The sequence below is a fragment of the Pristiophorus japonicus genome, chromosome 9 (assembly GCF_044704955.1).
Source record: "Pristiophorus japonicus isolate sPriJap1 chromosome 9, sPriJap1.hap1, whole genome shotgun sequence".
Lineage (NCBI taxonomy): Eukaryota > Metazoa > Chordata > Chondrichthyes > Pristiophoridae > Pristiophorus > Pristiophorus japonicus.
This window is the reverse complement of record NC_091985.1, coordinates 73254384-73275354: the sequence shown is the minus strand read 5'-3', so window position 1 is coordinate 73275354 and position 20971 is coordinate 73254384. Positions and strand designations below refer to the sequence as shown.

Here is a 20971-nt window from a genome sequence, read left to right as displayed (position 1 = left end):
CATTCCACAGGAACATTAACACCTTTTTGACATTTATATTGGATATGTAGCTCATTAGTTACTTGGGAAGTGTTAAAGGAGTATACTGCAACAACAACAACAACTTGTATTTATATAGCACCTTTAACGTAGTAAAACGTCCCAAGGCACTTCACAGGAGTATTATAAGGCAAAACGAATAAATTTGACATCGAGCCACATAAGAAGAAATTATGTGTTGTAGATGTGTTGTGATTGGTTGCTTTTTAATTTCTGCTAACAAAATCTACATTTTGAGGAACTACACATTTCTAAACCATGTGTTCTCACAATATCATCAGTGAGTTGTGAAATTCAATTAAAAATGGGCTAGATGTCACATTTTCTCAAACAAAAGAAAACTAGCCCGCGTTTTAAAATAACAAACCCTTTCGGTTACATACTGAAAATGAAGATGTCCTTATTCATCATCATCATCATCATCATCATAGGCAGTCCCTCGGAATCGAGGAAGACTTGCTTCCACTCTTAACATGAGTTCTTAGGTGCCTGAACAGTCCAACACGAGAGCCACAGTATCTGTCACAGGTGGGACAAATAGCGGTTGAGGGAAGGGGTGAGTGGGACTGGTTTGCCGCACGCTCTTTCCGCTGCCTGCGCTTGATTCCTGCATGCTCCCGGCGACGAGACTCGAGGAGCTCAGCGCTGTCGCGGATACACTTGCTCCACTTAGGGCGGTCTTCGGCCAGGGACTCCCAGGAATCAGTGAGGATGTTGCACTTTATCAGGGAAGCTTTGACGGTGTCCTTGTAACGTTTCTGCTGCCCACCTTTGGCTCGTTTGCCGTGAAGGAGTTCCGAGTAGAGCGCTTGCTTTGGAAGTCTCGTGTCTGGCATGCAAACGATATGGCCTACCCAGCGAAGCTGATCAAGTGTGGTCAGTGTTTCAATGCTGGGGATGTTAGCCTGGACAAGGACGCTAACGTTGGTATGTCTGTCCTCCCAGGGGATTTGTCGGATCTTGCGGAGACATCATTGGTGGTGTCTACTGTACATGGTCCATGTTTCTGACCCATACAGGAGGGCTGGTATTACTACAGCCCTGTAGACCATGAGTTTGGTGACAGTTTTGAGGGCCTGGTCTTCAAACATTCTTTTCCTCGTCCAGGCTAACATCCCCAGCATTGAAGCACTGACCACACTTGATGAGCTCCGCTGGGCAGGCCACATCGTTCGCTTGCCAGACACGAGACTCCCAAAGCAAGCGCTCCACTCGGAACTCCTTCACGGCAAACAAGTCAAAGGCTGCACTGGAGGCAGTGTTGTATCTCGTCATCAATGCCTGCTCTTGTTGATAGGAGGCTCCCTAGATAAGGAAAGTGGTCCACGTTGTCCAGGGCCGCGCTGTGGATCTTGATGATTAGGGGGCAGTGCTGTGTGGCGAGGACAGGCTGGTGGAGGACCTTTGTCTTACTGATGTTTAGCGTAAGGCCCATGCTTTCGTATGCCTCAGTAAATACGCGTCTATGTCCTGGAGTTCAGCCTCTGTGTGTGCACAGACGCAGGCATCATCCGCGTACTGTAGCTCGACGACAGAGGTTGGGGTGGTCTTGGATCTGGCCTGGAGACGGCGAAGGTTGAACAGGTTCCCACTAGTTCTGTAGTTTAGTTCCACTCTAGTGGGGGGCTTGTCGACTGTGAGGTGGAGCATGGCAGCGAGGAAGATTGAGAAGAGGGTTGGGGCGATGACGCAGCCCTGCTTGACCCCAGTCCGGATGTGGATGGGGTCTGTGATGGATCCGTTGTTAAGGATCACGGCCTGCATGTCGTCGTGGAGCAGGCGGAGGATGGTGACGTATGTTTGGGGGCATCCGAAACGGAGGAGGATGCTCCATAGACCCTCGCGGTTGACAGTGTCAAAGGCCTTTGTAAGGTCAAGGAAGGCCATGTATAAGGGCTGGCGCTGTTCCCTGCATTTTTCCTACAGCAGTCGCACTGCAAAAATCATGTCCTTTGTGCCCCGTGGGGGACGAAATCTGCACTGCGATTCCGGGAGGAGCTCCTCGGCCACGGGGCGAAGATGGTTGAGGAAGACTCGAGCGTTGTCTTACTGATGTTTAGCGTAAGGCCCATGCTTTCGTACACCTCAGTAAATACGCGTCTATGTCCTGGAGTTCAGCCTCTGTGTGTGTGCGCAGACGCAGGCGTCATCCGCGTACTGAAGCTCGACGACAGAGTTTGGGGTGGTCTTGGATCTGGCCTGGAGACGGCGAAGGTTGAACAGGTTCCCGGTGGCTGATAGTAGGGAGATTCCTCTGTTGCTGCCGCAGTTGGACTTGTCCCCTTTTTTAAAGATGGTCATGATCACTGCCTCTCTGAGATCTCCCAGCATGCTCTCCTCCCTCCAGATGAGAGAGATGAGGTCATGTATTCACGCCAGCAGTGCCTCTCCAGCATACTTCAGTGCCTCAGCATGGATTCCATCCGCTCCCGTAGCCTTGTTGCTTTTTAGCTGTCATATGACTTTTTCTACCTCGTGTAGTGTTGGGGTCTCACTGAGGTGGTGGACGGGAGCATGCTGCGGAATGGAGTAGAGAACACTCGAGTCAAAGGCAAAGTCTCGATTGAGGAGATCTTCAAAGTGCTCCTTCCACTGGGCCCTGACTTCATCGGTATCCTTGATGAATGTTTCCCCGTTCTTGGCCAGCAGTGGGGTGGGGCCTTGGGTCGTAGGTGGCCTTGACTGCGATGAAGATTCCTTGCATATCATGGCTGTTGGCCAGCTGCTATATCTCCTGTGCTTTCTCCATCCACCACCTGTTCTTTAGGTCCCGGGTTTTTTGGTGGACCTCAGCCTTGAGCTGTCTGTAATGCTGCTTTGCTGCTCCCGAGTTGGATTGTTGTTTAAGGCTCAGAAATGCCCTGTGCTTGTGATCTATTAGCTCTTGAATCTCCTGATCATTCTCATCAAACCAGTCCTGGTGTTTCCTGATTGAGTGACCGAGCGTCTCTTTGAAGGCACTGGTTATGGAGGCCTGGAGGACAGACCAAACGCTGTGGGAATTCTGCGTCTCGGGATCATCAAGGCACGCCTGGTTAGCTGTGAGGCACTGACTGTATAAGGCTCTCTTAGCTGGGTCCTTAAGTGCCCCGGCATTGACTTTTTTGCGGCACAGCTTCTGCTGCCTCCTCCGCTTTGGGGCTATGTTGATGTCAATGATGGATCGGATAGGCGGTGGTCCGTCCAGCAGTCATCAACTCCTGTCATGGCACGGGTGATGCACACATCCTTGAAATCCCTGGCTCGGATGATGACATAGTTGAGCAGGTGACAGTGGTTGGAGCGAGGGTGTTGCCACAATGCCTTGTATTTGTCCCTCTGGCGGAACAAGGTGTTGGTGATGACAAGTTCATGCTCTAGACATTTTGTCAGGAGTAGGGTACTGCTAGAGTTGGCTTTCCCTACCCCCTCTCTGCCAATCACGCCTCCCCAGAGGTCTGTGTCCTTGCCGACCCTGGCGTTGAAATCACTGAGGAGGATCAGTTTGTCACCAGCGGCGACGCAGTACAGGGATTTTTCGAGGTTGGAGTAAAAACCCTCTTTGGCCTCATCTGTTGCATCGAGTGTTGGGGTGTACGCACTGATGACTATGGCGCACTGGTTCCGTGATCGAGTGAGTCGAAGAGTCATGAGGCGTTCGTTAGCTCTGCAGGGGGAGTCTTTGAGGCGGTCGACCAGCTCATTTTTGATGGCGAAGCTGACTCTGTGGAGGCGCCGTTCCTCCTCTGGCTTCCCTTTCCAAGAGAAGGTGTAACCTCTACCTTGTTCCTTGAGCTGGCCTTCCTCTGCCCGCTGGGTCTCGTTTGGGGCGGCGATGTTGATATCAAACGTCTAAGTTCCCAGGCATCTATGGCGGTGCAGCGTTCCGGTCTGTCGCTGTTGGGGTTGTCCATGAAGGTCCTGACATTCTAGGTTCAGAACTTCATTTTGGAGGAGTGGAAGATGCCTGTGCGTGATTTCTTTTAACGTGGGGTGAAAATTGCACACCGGCTACCACACGGGCTTAGCTGAGCAAGGTCTTGGTCCAGTGGCAAGGGGGTCCAAGGCGACTGGAGACCAGGCACTGCTGTATGGGCCTAGTTGCCTACGGCGAGATGTTGGCTGTAGGTTTCGGCACTGGGTAGCGCCCTTGATGGTAGGTGGTCCAAGGCTTGGTTGGGGGCAGTCCTTAATACTGGCCACTTCAACATATCCTAAATTCTAACGTAGATGCGAAGACAAATATTTACCAAAATGTGGGCTGTCAAATTTAATTAAACAAATCTGGTCACACTACATCCTCCATACAGATTATAGTGAAAATATACTCTCATCAATAAGAAGCAGGTATAAACAATTTTTATCAGAGACTGACAATTTGGCAACAAGAAGACATGGACTGTGGTTAATGAGCGTACGGGAGTCCCCTAGCCTCACTCTCTCTTGCTGTCTGGACACACATGATAATGATGATGTTGAGCATGGCCTCCTCAAAAGGAGCCAAGGCTTTGAAATTCCTGACCCTTCCTCGAGTTCAGAAATACTCTGTTTTATTATGTGCCACCTTGTCATGCCACCAGAGTAGTAGTATTGAGATGTTACAAGTTAAAGGAATGCTTACAAAGACAGACTCCTGCCCAAGCTATAGTTCATCCTATGTCTCAGTAAATTAACAATCGTTATTTAGCCAGGTTGTGTTAGAAGAATTTTCAGTATGAAACCTTTTCATAATGTAGTGGGGAAAATGCTTGAAGCTATCATTAAGGAAGAAATAGCGGGACATCTAGATAGGAATAGTGCGATCAAGCACGCGCAACATGGATTCATGAAGGGGAAATCATGTTTAACTAATTTACTGGAATTCTTTGAGGATATAACAAGCATGGTGGATAGAGGTGTACTGATGGATGTGGTGTATTTAGATTTCCAAACGGCATTTGATAAGGTGTCACACAAAAGGTTACTGCAGAAGATAAAGGTTCGCGGAGTCAGAGGAAATGTATAAGCATGGATAGAGAATTGGCTGGCGAACAGAAAGCAGAGAGTCAGGATAAATGGTTCCTTTTCGGGTTGGAAATCGGTGGTTAGTGGTGTGCCACAGGGATCGGTGCTGGGACCACAACTGTTTACAATATACATAGATGACCTGGAAGAGGGGACAGAGTGTAGTGTAACAAAATTTGCAGATGACACAAAGATTAGTGGGAAAGCAGTTGTGTAGAGGACACAGAGAGGCTGCAAAGAGATTTAGATAGGTTAAGCGAATGGGCTAAGGTTTGTCAGATGGAATATAATGTCGGAAAGTGTGAGGTCATCCACCTAGGGAAAAAAAACAAAAAAAGGGAATATTATTTGAATGGGGAGAAATTACAACATGCTGCGGTGCAGAGGGACCTGGGGGTCCTTGTGCATGAATCCCAAAAAGTTAGTTTGCAGGTGCAGCAGGTAATCAGGAAGGTGAATGGAATGTTGGCCTTCATTGTGAGAGGGATGGAGTACAAAAGCAGGGAGGTCCTTCTGCAACTGTATAGGGTATTGGTGAGGCTGCACCTGGAGTACTGCGTGCAGTTTTGGTTACCTTACTTAAGGAAGGATATACTGGCTTTGGAGGGGGTACAGAGATGATTCACTAGGTTGATTCCGGAGATGAGGGGGTTACCTTATGATGATAGATTGAGTAGACTGGGTCTTTACTTGTTGGAGTTCAGAAGGATGAGGGGTGATCTTACAGAAACATTTAAAATAATGAAAGGGATAGACAAGATAGAGGCAGAGTGGTTGTTTCCACTGGTCGGGGAGACTAGAACTAGGGGGCACAGCCTCAAAATACGAGGGAGCCAATTTAAAACCGAGTTGAGAAGGAATTTCTTCTCCCAGACGGTTGTGAATCTGTGGAATTCTCTGCCCAAGGAAGCAGTTGAGGCTAGCTCATTGAATGTATTCAAGTCACGGATAGATAGATTTTTAACCAATAAGAGAATTAAGGGTTACGGGGAGCGGGCGGGTAAGTGGAGCTGAGTCCACGGCCAGATCAGCCATGATCTTGTTGAATGGCGGAGCAGGCTCGAGGGGCTAGATGGCCTACTCCTGTTCCTAATTCTTATGTTCTTATGTTTTTATGTTCTTTCAAATAGACTGTAGGCGCCAGTTATTCACCCTGTGTGCAGCGTCACCAGCAGCTCCAAACAAATGAACTGATCTTGCCAGAAGACATGACATCAGCTCATTCCCCTAATTCTCTGGTGCTCTGGAAATGTCACTTGTGACACACTTGGAGTGCCAAGATCGCAATGTTGCTAATGAAGGGCTGCTGACTGCCCGTTGTGCATTGGACAATTGTCTAGCATGGGGGGAAAAGGCACATGGAATGTGATGGAACGGGGTAGGAACGAATAGAAAGAAAGACTTGCATTGATATGGTGCCTTTCAAAACCACAGAACGTCCCAAAGCGCTTTATAACCAATGAAGTATTTTTAAAGTGTAGTCACTGTTGTAACGTAGAATTGTTGGGGGAGGGGGTGGGGGGGCGCGACATGGGTACGGACTGCATCAATAACTGAATTGCTTTTTATTTTGCTTCAGCACCTCCCCTTCAAAAAGTCAGTGTGCAGCTACAGTACTGCTCAGGTGCTCCTGCTGCATTAAGGAGCAACCACATAATTTGCATGGAGCTTCGTGCAAAGCTAGTGCACAAGCCGCTATCCCCCTTTGCAATCGCTACCTGCATTGGGGTACACTGGGTGCCTTGGGCATGTTGTAGACTTCAGACACTGTGCCCTAGAATTTTTTGAGGATGTAACTAGTAGAGTGGACAAGGGAGAACCAGTGGATGTGGTGTATTTGGACTTTCAAAAGGCTTTTGACAAGGTCCCACACAAGAGATTACATAGAAACATAGAAACATAGAAAATAGGTGCCGGAGTAGGCCATTCAGCCCTTCTAGCCTGCACCGCCATTCAATGAGTTCATGGCTGAACATGAAACTTCAGTACCCCCTTCCTGCTTTCTCGCCATAACCCTTGATCCCCCGAGTAGTAAGGACTTCATCTAACTCCCTTTTGAATATATTTAGTGAATTGGCCTCAACTACTTTCTGTGGTAGAGAATTCCACAGGTTCACCACTCTCTGGGTGAAGAAGTTTCTCCTCATCTCGGTCCTAAATGGCTTACCCCTTATCCTCAGACTGTGACCCCTGGTTCTGGACTTCGCCAACATTGGGAACATTCTTCCTGCATCTAACCTGTCTAAACCCATCAGAATTTTAAACGTTTCTATGAGGTCCCCTCTCATTCTTCTGAACTCCAGTGAATACAAGCCCAGTTGATCCAGTCTTTCTTGATAGGTCAGTCCCGCCATCCCGGGAATCAGTCTGGTGAATCTTCGCTGCACTCCCTCAATAGCAAGAATGTCCTTCCTCAAGTTAGGAGACCAAAACTGTACACAATACTCCAGGTGTGGCCTCACCAAGGCCCTGTACAACTGTAGCAACACCTCCCTGCCCCTGTATTCAAATCCCCTCGCTATGAAGGCCAACATGCCATTTGCTTTCTTAACCGCCTGCTGTACCTGCATGCTAACCTTCAATGACTGATGTACCATGACACCCAGGTCTCGTTGCACCTTCCCTTTTCCTAATCTGTCACCATTCAGATAATAGTCTGTCTCTCTGTTTTTACCACCAAAGTGGATAACCTCACATTTATCCACATTATACTTCATCTGCCATGCATTTGCCACTCACCTAACCTATCCAAGTCACTCTGCAGCCTAATAGCATCCTCCTCGCAGCTCACACTGCCACCCAACTTAGTGTCATCCGCAAATTTGGAGATACTGCATTTAATCCCCTCGTCTAAATCATTAATGTACAATGTAAACAGCTTGGGCCCCAGCACAGAACCTTGCGGCACCCCACTAGTCACTGCCTGCCATTCTGAAAAGTACCCGTTTACTCCTACTCTTTGCTTCCTGTCTGACAACCAGTTCTCAATCCACGTCAGCACACTACCCCCAATCCCATGTGCTTTAACTTTGCACATTAATCTCTTGTGTGGGACCTTGTCGAAAGCCTTCTGAAAGTCCAAATATACCACATCAACTGGTTCTCCTTTGTCCACTTTACTGGAAACATCCTCAAAAAATTCCAGAAGATTTGTCAAGCATGATTTCCCTTTCACAAATCCATGTTGACTTGGACCTATCATGTCACCATTTTCCAGATGCATTGCTATGACATCCTTAATAATTGATTCCATCATTTTACCCACTACTGAGGTCAGGCTGACCGGTCTATAATTCCCTGTTTTCTCTCTCCCTCCTTTTTTAAAAAGTGGGGTTACATTGGGAACCCTTCACTCCATAGGAACTGATCCAGAGTCAATGGAATGTTGGAAAATGACTGTCAATGCATCCGCTATTTCCAAGGCCACCTCCTTAAGTACTCTGGGATGCAGTCCATCAGGCCCTGGGGATTTATCGGCCTTCAATCCCATCAATTTCCCCAACACAATTTCCCGACTAATAAAGATTTCCTTCAGTTCCCCCTCCTTACTAGACCCTCTGACCCCTTTTATATCCGGAAGGTTGTTTGTATCCTCCTTAGTGAATACCGAACCAAAGTACTTGTTCAATTGGTCTGCCATTTCTTTGTTCCCCGTTATGACTTCCCCTGATTCTGACTGCAGGGGACCTACGTTTGTCTTTACTAACCTTTTTCTCTTTACATACCTATAGAAACTTTTGCAATCCACCTTAATGTTCCCTGCAAGCTTCTTCTCGTACTCCATTTTCCCTGCCCTAATCAAACCCTTTGTCCTCCTCTGCTGAGTTCTAAATTTCTCCCAGTCCCTGGGTTCGCTGCTATTTCTGGCCAATTTGTATGCCACTTCCTTGGCTTTAATACTATCCCTGATTTCCCTAGATAGCCACGGTTGAGCCACCTTCCCTTTTTTATTTTTACGCCAGACAGGAATGTACAATTGTTGTAATTCATCCATGCGGTCTCTAAATGTCTGCCATTGCCCATCCACTGTCAACCCCCTAAGTATCATTCGCCAATCTATCCTAGCCAATTCACGCCTCATACCTTCAAAGTTACCCTTCTTTAAGTTCTGGACCATGGTCTCTGAATTTACTGTTTCATTCTCCATCCTAATACAGAATTCCACCATATTATGGTCACTCTTCCCCAAGGGGCCTCGCACAATGAGATTGCTAATTAATCCTCTCTCATTACACAACACCCAGTCTAAGATGGCCTCCCCCCTAGTTGGTTCCTCAACATATTGGTCCAGAAAACCATCCCTTATGCACTCCAGGAAATCCTCCTCCACCGTATTGCTTCCAGTTTGGCTAGCCCAATCTATGTGCATATTAAAGTCACCCATTATAACTGCCACACCTTTATTGCATGCACCCCTAATTTCCTGTTTGATGCCCTCCCCAACATCCCTATTACTGTTTGGAGGTCTGTACACAACTCCTACTAACGTTTTTTGCCCTTTGGTGTTCTGCAGCTTTACCCATATAGATTCCACATCATCCAAGCTAATGTCTTTCCTAACTATTGCATTAATCTCCTCTTTAACCAACAATGCTACCCCACCTCCTTTTCCTTTTATTCTATCCTTCCTGAATGTTGAATACCCCTGAATGTTGAGTTCCCAGCCCTGATCACCCTGGAGCCACGTCTCCGTAATCCCAATCACATCATATTTATTAACATCTATTTGCACAATTAATTCATCCACCTTATTGCGGATACTCCTTGCATTAGGACACAAAGCCTTCAGGCTTGTTTTTTTAACACCCTTTGTCCTTTTAGAATTTTGCTGTACAGTGGCCCTTTTTGTTCTTTGCCTTGGGTTTCTCCGCCTTCCACTTTTCCTCATCTCCTTTCTGTCTTTTGCTTTTGTCTCCTTTTTGTTTCCCTCTGTCTCCCTGCATTGATTCCCATCCCCCTGCCATATTAGTTTAAATCCTCCCCAACAGCACTAGCAAACACTCCCCCTAGGACATTGGTTCCGGTCCTGCCCAGGTGCAGACCGTCCGGTTTGTACTGGTCCCACCTCCCCCAGAACCGGTCCCAATGCCCCAGGAATTTGAATCCCTCCCTGCTGCACCACTGCTCAAGCCACGTATTCATCTGCGCTATCCTGCGATTCCTACTCTGACTATCACGTGGCACTGGTAGCAATTCCGAGATTACTACTTTTGAGGTCCTACTTTTTAATTTAGCTCCTAGCTCCTTAAATTCGTTTCATAGGACCTCATCCCTTTTTTTACCTATGTCGTTGGTACCAATGTGCACCACGACAACTGGCTGTTCTCCCTCCCATTTCAGAATGTCCTGCACCCGCTCCGAGACATCCTTGACCCTTGCACCAGGGAGGCAACATACCATCCTAGTGTGCAAACTTAAAGCACATGGTATTGGGGTTAATGTATTGATGTGAATAGAGAACTGGTTGGCAGACAGGAAGCAAAGAGTAGGAATAAACGGGTCCTTTTTAGAATGGCAGGCAGTGACTAGTGGGGTACCGCAAGGTTCAGTGCTGGGACCCCAGATAGTTACAATATACATTAATGATTTAGACGAAGGAATTGAATGTACTATCTCCAAGTTTGCAGATGACACGAAGCTGGGTGGCAGTGTGAGCTGTGAGAAGGATGCTAAGAGGCTGCAGGGTGACTTGGACAGGTTAGGTGAATGGGCAAATGCATGGCAGATGCAGTATAATGTGGATAAATGTGAGGTTATCCACGTTTGGTGGCAAAAACAGGAAGGCAGAATATTATCTGATTGGTGACCGATTAGGAAAAGGGGAGGTGCAACGAGACCTGGGTGTCATGGTACATCAGTCATTGAAAGTTGGCATGCAGGTACAGCAGGCAGTGAAGGCGGCAAATGGCATGTTGGCCTTCATAGCGAGAGGATTTGAGTATAGGAATAGGAAGGTTTTGTTGCAGTTGTACAGGGCCTTGGTGAGACCGCACCTTGAGTATTGTGTGCAGTTTTGGTCTCCTAATCTGAGGAAGGATGTTCTGGCTATTGAGGGAGTGCAGCGAAGGTTCACCAGACTGATTCCCGGGATGGCAGGACTGACATATGAAAAAAGACTGGATCGACTAGGCTTATATTCACTGGAATTTAGAAGAATGAGAGGGGATCTCATGGAAATATATAAAATTCTGACAGGATTGGACAGTTTAGATGCAGGAAGAATGTTCCCGATGTTGGGGAAGTCCAGAACCAGGGGTCACAGTCTAAGGATAAGGGGTAAGCCATTTGGACTGAGATGAGGAGAAACTTCTTCACTCAGAGAATTGTGAACCTGTGGAATTCTCTACCATAGAAAGTTGTTGAGGCCAGTTCGTTAGATATATTCAAAAGGGAGTTAGATGTGGCCCTTATGGCTAAAGGGATCAAGGGGTATAGAGAGAAAGCAGAAATGGGGTACTGAAGTTACATGATCTGCCATGATCATATTGAATGGCGGTGCAGGCTCGAAGGGCCGAATGGCCTACTCCTGCATCTATTTTCTATGTTTCTATGGGCCCAAGTTTCGAGCCGCGCCGAGAACGGCGCAGTCCCGACCTGGACGCCCGTTTTTCGCGCCACAAAGTGCGCCTAAAAAAACCCTCCAGATTCTCCACCTCCCTGCAGGTCCTCTGGCCCTTGGCGCAGCGCAGCAGGAGCTGTAGGGGGTGGAGCCAGGCCCCTGCACTGAAAACAGTGCCGGGACCTCCGCACATGCGCGTTACAGTGGGCGCGCAAATGCAGTAGCTCCAGGAGCCCGAAACTGTGTGGGAGGGGCCCGACGCACTCAGCCTCTAGCCCTGGCCGAATGGCCTCACTGGGGCTGCGTGAATAAGGCTCCTCCCACGGCCAGCTCCTGCTTCCTCCTGACCCGACTCGACTCCCGCTTCCCGCCTCCGGATCGGACCCGACACCTGCTCCCCCCCCGCCCCCGGACCGGACCCGACACCCGCCCCCCCTCCCCCCCGGACCAGACCCGACATCCGCTCCCCCCCCCGCCCCCGACACCCGCTCCCCCCCCCCGCCCCCAGATCGGACCCGACATCCGCTCCCCCCCCACCCCCGCCTCCGGACCGGACCCGACACCCGCTCCCCCCCACCCCCCCCGCCCCCGGACCGGACCCGACACCCGTTCCTCCCCCCCCGCCCCCGGACTGGATCCGACCTGACCTCCCTCCCCCCGACCTGACCTCCCTCTCCCTCCCTCCCTCCCCCCTACCCGAACCGAACCGACCTCCCTCCCACCACCCCCCCCGACCCGACCCAATGCCACCTACCTGTAAATCTGGTGCTAGGGACGGGCCCTGCCCGAAGTCTCGGGCCCGGCCCGTTCAGCCACCCTCCCCCTTCTCCTTCCCCCCCACCCCCCCCAATCTCCTTCCCCCCACCCAATCTCCTTCCCCCCCCAATCTCCTTCCCCCAATCTCCTTCCCCCCCCAATCTCCTTCCCCCCCTTCTCCTCTGTATCCCCTTCTCCCCCCTTCTCCCTCCCTCCCCCCTTCTCCATCCCTCCCCCTTCTCCTCCATCCCTCCCCCTTCTCCCCCTTCCCTCCCTCTGCTCCCCCCCTCCTCCCCCTCCCCTCGCTGTCAGAAACACAGACAGAGAATGAGAGTCACACAGACAGACAGAGAGATAGAGACACTGACAGAGACACACTGAGGGGAGCATCCCAGCACGGTGTTGGAGGGCTCCCGGTGCTGCAGTCGGTAAGTAGAAAATGTTTTATTTATTGATTTAAAAAAATATATTTCTTATTAATTTTTTTTGATTGATTTATTGGTTGATTTATTGATGTATTTATCATTTATTATTAATGATGGCTCTTTATTTGTAAAACTGAAGTGTTTAATGTTTGTAAACTTCCCTTTAAACCCCCCCCCCCCCACCATTCCCTACGCCTGATTTTCTAAAGTGTACAAGGTTTTTTTGAGCGTTCAAAAATCTTCACTTACTCCATTCTAAGTTAGTTTGGAGTAAGTTTTCACTGACGAAACTTTGAAATCAGGCGTAAGTGGCCGGACACGCCCCCTTTTGAAAAAAAAATTCTGTTCCAAAGTGAAACTGTTCTAACTGACTAGAACTGGAGCAAACTAAATGACGAGAATTCCGATTTCTAAGATACTCCGTTCTACACCAGTTGCTCCTAAAAATCAGGAGCAAATCATGTGGAAACATGGGGCCAATGTTTCTATAATATGGAGGCCCCACCATCATATTTATGTCATTTTGCAGTATGAGCATGTATGGTAAGTATTCAAAAAGCTGTAAGTTTGTCTGAATGGTTGGGTGGTGCAGAATAAAAGAATAACAGGTTAACTGGAAACATTTTGTGGCATGCATACTTGGGGAAGCTACTTGGTATAGAAAGCAGTTCATGAGCCTTATCTCTGCAATTTCGTCAGCTCTGCCTTCTTTCTGAATTTGGAATCCTTTGGATGTTGTGGCAGCATTCACCATGTTAACTGCCAGACTTATTGCACTGGAATTTTCTATAGAGAGCATCTTTCAGTGCCCAAGGGAACAGCCCTTCTCGCCACCTGAAGCTTCGCAGCTGTAAATCTGGTGATTCAAGGGCCAGAATCCTCCACTGCCTAGAAATCTTCCAGCCCAAACCCCTTCTTTTCTGTTGTAGGTGAGATTGTCGATGTTAATATAGCAGCTGCAGCTCTTTAAATCAGCAGCAGTTGTGGAATTATTGTGAATGCTCCACAGGGCTGCACATTGTGCAGTTAGGAGCTCATAATTAAGTCAAAATACACAAACCTTGCATATCTGGAATAAATGGCCTTTGATAGAAATCAACATCGTAACAACGCAATGCACCATTTATCCCTGTTTTGCACACAAACTGGAATTCCCAGGTTCACATTTCTAAATTATTTGGTCAACGGTGGATAGAACATATACTCATATAACCAACTACTGGTGCGCTGGATTGTATATCAGTATATGCCTGACTTGAACCTCTGTACTGTAAAGAAGCAAAATCAGAAAACTATTATTTTTAACTGAAGTATTCAAAAAATCTGCTTTTAACACTTTCGTTTTATAGATTGTGCTTTTCACAAAATGGTGCCTTGAATGTTTGTAATTAGTTGAGAATACTTTCAAAATTATTAGAGTTTTTAACTGATTGAGAGTTGTGTGTTTTCAACTCTTTTTGTTTGCATAGTTTCATGTATTTTCTGTATTGTCTTTCCCTCATAGAAACATAGAAACATAGAAAATAGGTGCAGGAGTAGGCCATCCGGCCCTTCGAGCCTGTACCACCATTCAATAAGATCATGGCTGATCATTCCTTCGGTACCCCGTTCCTGCTTTCTCTCCATACCCCTTGATCCCTTTATCCGTAAGGGCCATATCTAACTCCCGCTTGAATATATCCAAAACTAGCATCAACAACTCTCTGCGGTAGGGAATTCCATAGGTTAACAACTCTGAGTGAAGAAGTTCCTCCTCATCTCAGTCCTAAATGGCTTACCCCTTATCCTAAGACTATGTCCCCTGGTTCTGGACTTCCCCAACATCGGGAACATTCTTCCTGCATCAAATCTGTCCAGTCCCATCAGAATTTTATATGTTACTATGAGATCCCCTCTCATCCTTCTAAACTCCAGTGAATACAGGCCCAGTCGATCCAGTCTCTCCTCATTTGTCAGTCCTGCCATCCCAGCAATCAGTCAGGTGAACCTCTGCTGCACTCCCTCAATAGCAAGAAAGTCCTTCCTCAGATTAGGAGACCAAAACTGAACACAATATTCCAGGTGGGGCCTCACCAAGGCCCTGTACAACTGCAGTAAGACTTCCCTGCTCCGATACTCAAATCTCCTTGCTATGAAGGCCAACATACCATTTGCCTTCTTCACCGCCCGCTGTACTCATTTCCACTCTATAATAGCGCTTCCATTTGTTTACTTACAAGCATGGTTTAACTAAATCAGCTGGTTTCCAGTACTGATCCGACCTTTATAACAAATATTACACACCAGATTAAATCACCTCTAATAACATGCTTACCACATACCAAGTATATGTTTTTAGTCCTGTTAACCTGGAAGATTGGCTCATAAAGGACGTGTCAGGTGGAGCAAATGTGAAAGCTCTAACATCAGTTGTGGTAAGATCACGGCAGAATATTGTGTAGTTTACAATCACGCCATTGGTCTGTGCAGGTGGTTGCCAATTTGCTATGATGTCACCAGAGGTCCATGCATGCAATTTTGGAGGTGCCATTCCAGAAGGAGCTGAAGGATTGGTTCTGGCTTTGGAAGGAGGACTGATGGTGCTCCCTTGGCTATTATTGGCAGCAACAGTGTAACTGTACTCCATACCTGGTGTCAGAGTGAATTCATGATACCGAGTTTCTAGGCCTGCATAAATGAGCACACCATCACGCCTTAGTTCATAGTTTTTGATCTTTCCATTGGGACTGTTTGGTTCTTTCCATGTAACTTCAATAGATTCTGATCCTGTGACCTGTAACTTGGGCATTACCATGTTGGATGGTGGCGCTTCCATTGTCCAAATATTTACAGATGAGCTGGAGGTACAGCCACCATTAGTGCAGACAATTAAGATGAAATGGTACTCTGTGTATGGTTTTAGACCAGAAACTACAGTAGTTAGTCCCTGTCCAGAGTAGGTCTGTTCATTATTAATAAGTAATCGATATTCAGAAATCTTTCCAGTTTGCATCACTGATGCTATCCAAGAAGCATTGATTTGTGTTGCACTAATAGTCTGAAGTGTTGGAGGGCTCACAAAAGCTGGAGCCGTTTCAAGTGTTCGTATTTTAGTAGCTTTACTAGTGGAGCAGCCTCCCAGTGTACAAGCAATCACTGCATAGCTATAAACGGTGTATGCCAGTAGGCCTTCATCTGTATATTTAAATGTTAAAGCATCAAAACTGAAAGGAAAAATAAGTTTATTCTTTTGTAGTCTGTAGGACTGGAGAACACCATTGATTTTTTCTGGAGTAGACCAGGAAATTACTAGCTTGTGCGCGTTATCTGGTACATATTGAACTTCAGGAGCAAGGAAGCCCATCGGTGCATCTTGGCTGGTTTTCACAACCACCCATGGGCTGTCTGCATGTCCAACAGAATTCCAACTACATACTTTATACTCATATCTTGTCCATGGTTTTAAATTGCTATCAATGAATACATATTCGTCTTTGTCAGTCTCATATTCTCTGAATACTGCCTCCTCATCCATCAATAGTTCTCTTTTCTCAAGGAAGCTTGCAGTTTGTCTATTGCTTTTACGAATCACATCATACTGAATTATTTTTCCATTTGCACTAAGTGGCTTAATCCACCGCAGTTCAATCTGTGTTGCATTCACTGACTGGACGGCAGGTGCAGGCTGGGAGACTGGCGGTGCTTCGTCTGTCCTTATTTCTTGTCGTGGAAAATGTGTACAGCCTGCCTTTGTGCAAGCTTCAAGCACTAGTGTGTAGACCGTATAAGGCTCCAGGCGTCTGAATAAGAACTGACGGGATAAACCACTGTACTCCAGATTTTCATCACTATAAATATTATACGTCTGCAAAACAAAGTAATTGTGGCAATATTAGTTACACACTTGGATTTTTTTCCGTGTCGAGCAAAACAACAAAAAATCTTTTAAAATCCAGATTTCACTATTTTCCATAACATCCCCACTGTTAATTACCACCAAAATAGGTAGCCTTTAACTAGGAAAGAGAAACACAAAGTTCTTAAAATAAGAGTTACTACAATTTAACCATCAACAGGAGTTGAGTTTGACTGACAGTTGGGAATGGGATTCTAACACTGAGGCTGGAATGTTCCCAACAAAAAACAAGTGGGGGGCAGATATATTGTTAAAAATGTGAATCCCGACCTGACCCCGCATCCAACCCACTCACTTCTGGTTATACCATAGGCGGGACGGGAGGTGAGCGACCAACCCGCTGCCAGGGGGCGTTAGCTCAATTTAAATATTGTAATGAGGCTGGAAGCCTCTTTCTCCCCATCCATTTTGTTTTTAACTGCCTGTGGATGGGTTTCACACAATTTGTGAAGCCCAGCAGTTAAACAGAGGCGGGGCCTGCTGCATCCAGGAGGTATGTGGCTTTATACCTACCTCCTGGATCCAGGGTACCTACCATACCCACCCTCCACAAGACCTCCGATTGCATTCCAAGGTTTACCCCCCCCCCCAGGTCTCCGCCCCAATGATGATGATGAGGCCAGCCACGATCCTCTGGTGGCCGGTCCCGACCCACCGTTGACCACCACCCGATCCCTGGCTGTCAAACCCCCGCCCCGCTGCGATCCCCACTTTCCTGTTGATCCCCGACTTCCCCGATCCTCAACCACCCCCCCATCACCTGCCGATCCCCTCCTGATTGCCGAACCCCTCCCGATCCCAATCCCCCTTCCAAATTGCCAAACCCCATCCCAATCCGCGACTTCCCTCCCGCCGATCCCTACCCCGGACCGACCCCTCACAACTGAGGCCTACCTGCCCTACCCTACTACGGGTAGGAAGCCCTTGACCTCACATTCAAATTAGACAGGTTTCCCACCTGCCTCGAACCCACCCCCCCACAGCCCGCCTGAGTCTAAATAAGATCCAGTACTATTCCTCTACAACATATTTTACACTATTGACCCTTTGGGAAGGAGAAGGGATGAAATTTCTCATTGGCTGTCGCACAAACTGGGTGATAGCAAATCGTTAGCTTGTTTTACATCTCATCCGAATTCCTTACCTATTAATGGTACACCGTTTCTTTATCATTCGCTTTGCATTACTTCTGTAGACCAATTTGATTCCCTTCTCCTTCCCAAAGTATATATTGGTGATTTAAAATATAATTATATTTTAGTTGAACAGCTGATAACTGAGAAAACATATGGCTTAAAATAAAAAAGGAAAAACTGCAGATGCTGGAAATCTGAAACAAAAACAGAAATTGCTGGAGGCACTCAGCAGGCCAGGCAGCATCTGCGCAGCGAACAGATGAGTTAATGTTTTGGGTTATCAAAACAGTTTTGATAAATCGTTAACACATCTGTTCTATCCACTGATGCTGCCTGACATGCTGAGTGTTTCCAGCATTTTCTTTTTTTGTATCATATGAAAATGTTGTTTCTAAACTATAATGTTACAAAAATAAAAATGTTTTTCAGTTAACATGGCCTGCTTTACAATATAACTGAATCAAGAACATAAGAAATAGAAGCAGGAATAGGTCATTCGGCCCTTCAAGCCTGCTCTGTCATTCAATTGGACCATGGCTGATCCACCTCAACTCCACCTTCCTGCACTATTCCCATATCCCTTGATTCCCTTAGTATCCAAAAATCTATCGATCTCTGTCTTGAATATACTCAGGCGTATTTAGTTGTAGTTATCACTAACAAAGCCCTGTCAGAATTATATCATACTTGACACTATCGGGCCAAATCGGTGTAGTGGTTTTCCCGGCGGAGAGTGGTGCTCACATGGAGCACATCATGGGAAAATACCGGTGCACGGGCTGGAAAATGACGGGCTATCTGCCAGCGATTTTCCATGATGCGCATCCTGCAAAGTCACTCACTGCTAAGAGCGTGCAACTGTACCTTATATCTGGAGCTTCATTACTGACTGATACTTTCATTAAATGTTAAGGCCCCAATAGTTAAGGGGAGGGATTGGGGGCAACTGCTAGCGGTCGGTCAACTGGGGAAGGCAGGCATTGGATCATGGGGAAGGGGTCGGCTGATCATTGCGGGGGAGGGGGAGTCAGCCAATCAGGTCGGGGAAGCAGGCATTGGATCACCGGGGTGGGGGTGGGGGTCAGCTGATCATGGTGTGGGCAGGCATTGGATAATGGGGATTCTGCAGGTCGCAGGGAATCAGTCTCAGATCATGGGTGGGAGAGATCACGGGGAGGGAGACAGATCACGATAGGCTAGCTTGAGGGGCTGGGGGAATCACTCCTGCTCCACCTGGCTGCAAGCAGTGCTGAAAAGGCACTTACCTGCAGGATCTGACTGGCAGTTAGCCTGAGAACTGGGAAACTGGGCCCATAGCTGTTAAATCACATGGCTGCTCAAATCTGAGGCACGCAGCCTCATTAATATGTTCTAATTACCAACCCTCTTCTCGAGAGCAGATAACTCGCCCACCTCCCCAACCCGCCCCAGTTAAACTGGAAGTAAGATCGTTCTCGGCCGGTTGGGGTTGGGTTTCCCATTTTTTAGAATTTCACCCGCTCCATCCCTCTCTTGCCTGGATGGGGGAGTTAAAGGGCCCGAAATTCACCGTCGCCGAAGGGATGGCTACCGTGGAGTTTGGGTGGCCAACCGAAAAAAATTGATCGGCCGCCGCGGTCGGGTACTTCGCCCTCCCCGAGCCATATTCAGCTCGGGGAGGATTTCAGTGGTGTTCACTTCCGCTGGAAACGGTGTGGTGAAGCCGCTGTAAAGGAAAGTTTCCAGCGGTGAGCTCTGCAGCGTGCGGGCTGCTGGAAAGGGATTACCACAGCAAAATTTACCGAGGCAAAGGTAGGACTTTTCCCGGCAGTACCCCCGCGAGGTTTTCAATGTGGTGCTTGAACGCTACACCGCTGGGGCCCTTTGGTAGGTAAATAGTTTTATTACTTATTAGTGTTTTTATTTCATTTTCCAGCATGCATCCGCAGTATTTATCTTTTGATATAGTTTTATTATTATTGTTTTTATTTCATTTTCCAGCATGCACAGTATTTATCTTTTCATATAGTTTTATTAATTATTAATGTTTTTATTTTATTTTCCAGCATCTACAGTATTTATCTTTTCATGTAATTTTATTAATTGTTTTGGCTCCATTAAACCTGCTGAGTGCTGCTCAGAGGTTTGCACATACCCCTGTACTTTTGCACAACTTTCAGGTCCGACTCTTTAGTGGAGTCATGTGGGCTGCAGAGACCGGCTTGGCAGGGTTCACCCTGAGGATGGGAGGAGTGTTGGGAGGGCGACACCTGGTACATCTGGTCAGAAGCAGGGCGGCACGCAGGAGAAGGCATCGCCATTAGCACTGTGCAAACAGGCAGCGGGCAAGGGAGACAGCAGCCATGATTCGTTCATTCTGCGCCAGACGAATGTGCCCGCCATCTTCACCAGCCTGAATCAGGATTGCGGTTGGCTGCTTGGGGACAAGGGATATCCTTTGTCCAGTTGGCTGCTCACTCCTCTGCGGAACCCCAGGACAGCGCCAGAGCATGCATACAATGACCCTCATACAAAGGTGCATCATTGTGCAGTGCATAGGCATCCTTAAGCAGAAATTTCGGTGCCTGGATCGACCTGGTGGCACCTTGCAGTACTCATCTCAACCTGGCCTTCATGAGGGGACAACCACTGGAGGTCGAGCCAGCAGTACCACCTGAGGAGGAGGAAGAGGTGGAGGGAGGAGGAGGCACAGGAGGATGAGGAGGAGGAGAAGGATCCCTGTCGCCCCAGAGCAAGGAGGAGTCGACCCGTCGCCACCTTGGAAGGACCGGGTGCAGACTAGCCAGCGTCCTGACACCTTCCCTGCAATCTCCCTCCATGCATTATGTACTGGTGGTCTGCCAGGTCTCCCCACATCAGAAAACTGTATTCTTCTTATGTCCTCCACATCGTCCATCAGTGTCTCCAGCTCCATATCAGTGAACCTGTTGGCTCTCCTTGCACCTCTTATACCAGCCATTCTTCCAACCTCCTTCCCCCCTCAGGGTCTTGCTGCAAACCCTGGCCTTTACAAAATCTGAAAAATCCACTTTGGAAGGGTTCATTAGCACTGGAACCCAGTTGTTCACTTTGGGAGCTGAATATGGGGTGGCCCATCCACTCCAAAATTTTGGCGCTAATGGCCACAAAAAGGTAGGGGGAGCACCAGCTTTCCAGCGGTACTGAATTTTGGGCCCAA

The 20971-nt window shown here is 47.7% G+C and overlaps 1 protein-coding gene across 1 annotated transcript in view; it reads right to left on the bottom strand.

The window, feature by feature from the left end:
- The window catches only part of LOC139273897 (usherin-like), a 103042-nt gene that overhangs the window by 69484 nt on the left and 12587 nt on the right, over positions 1-20971 (bottom strand). Inside the window, exon 3 of the mRNA XM_070890971.1 lies at positions 15084-16606. Coding sequence (XP_070747072.1) covers positions 15084-16606 — 1523 coding nt within the window. The remainder of the gene's footprint in view (positions 1-15083; positions 16607-20971) is intronic.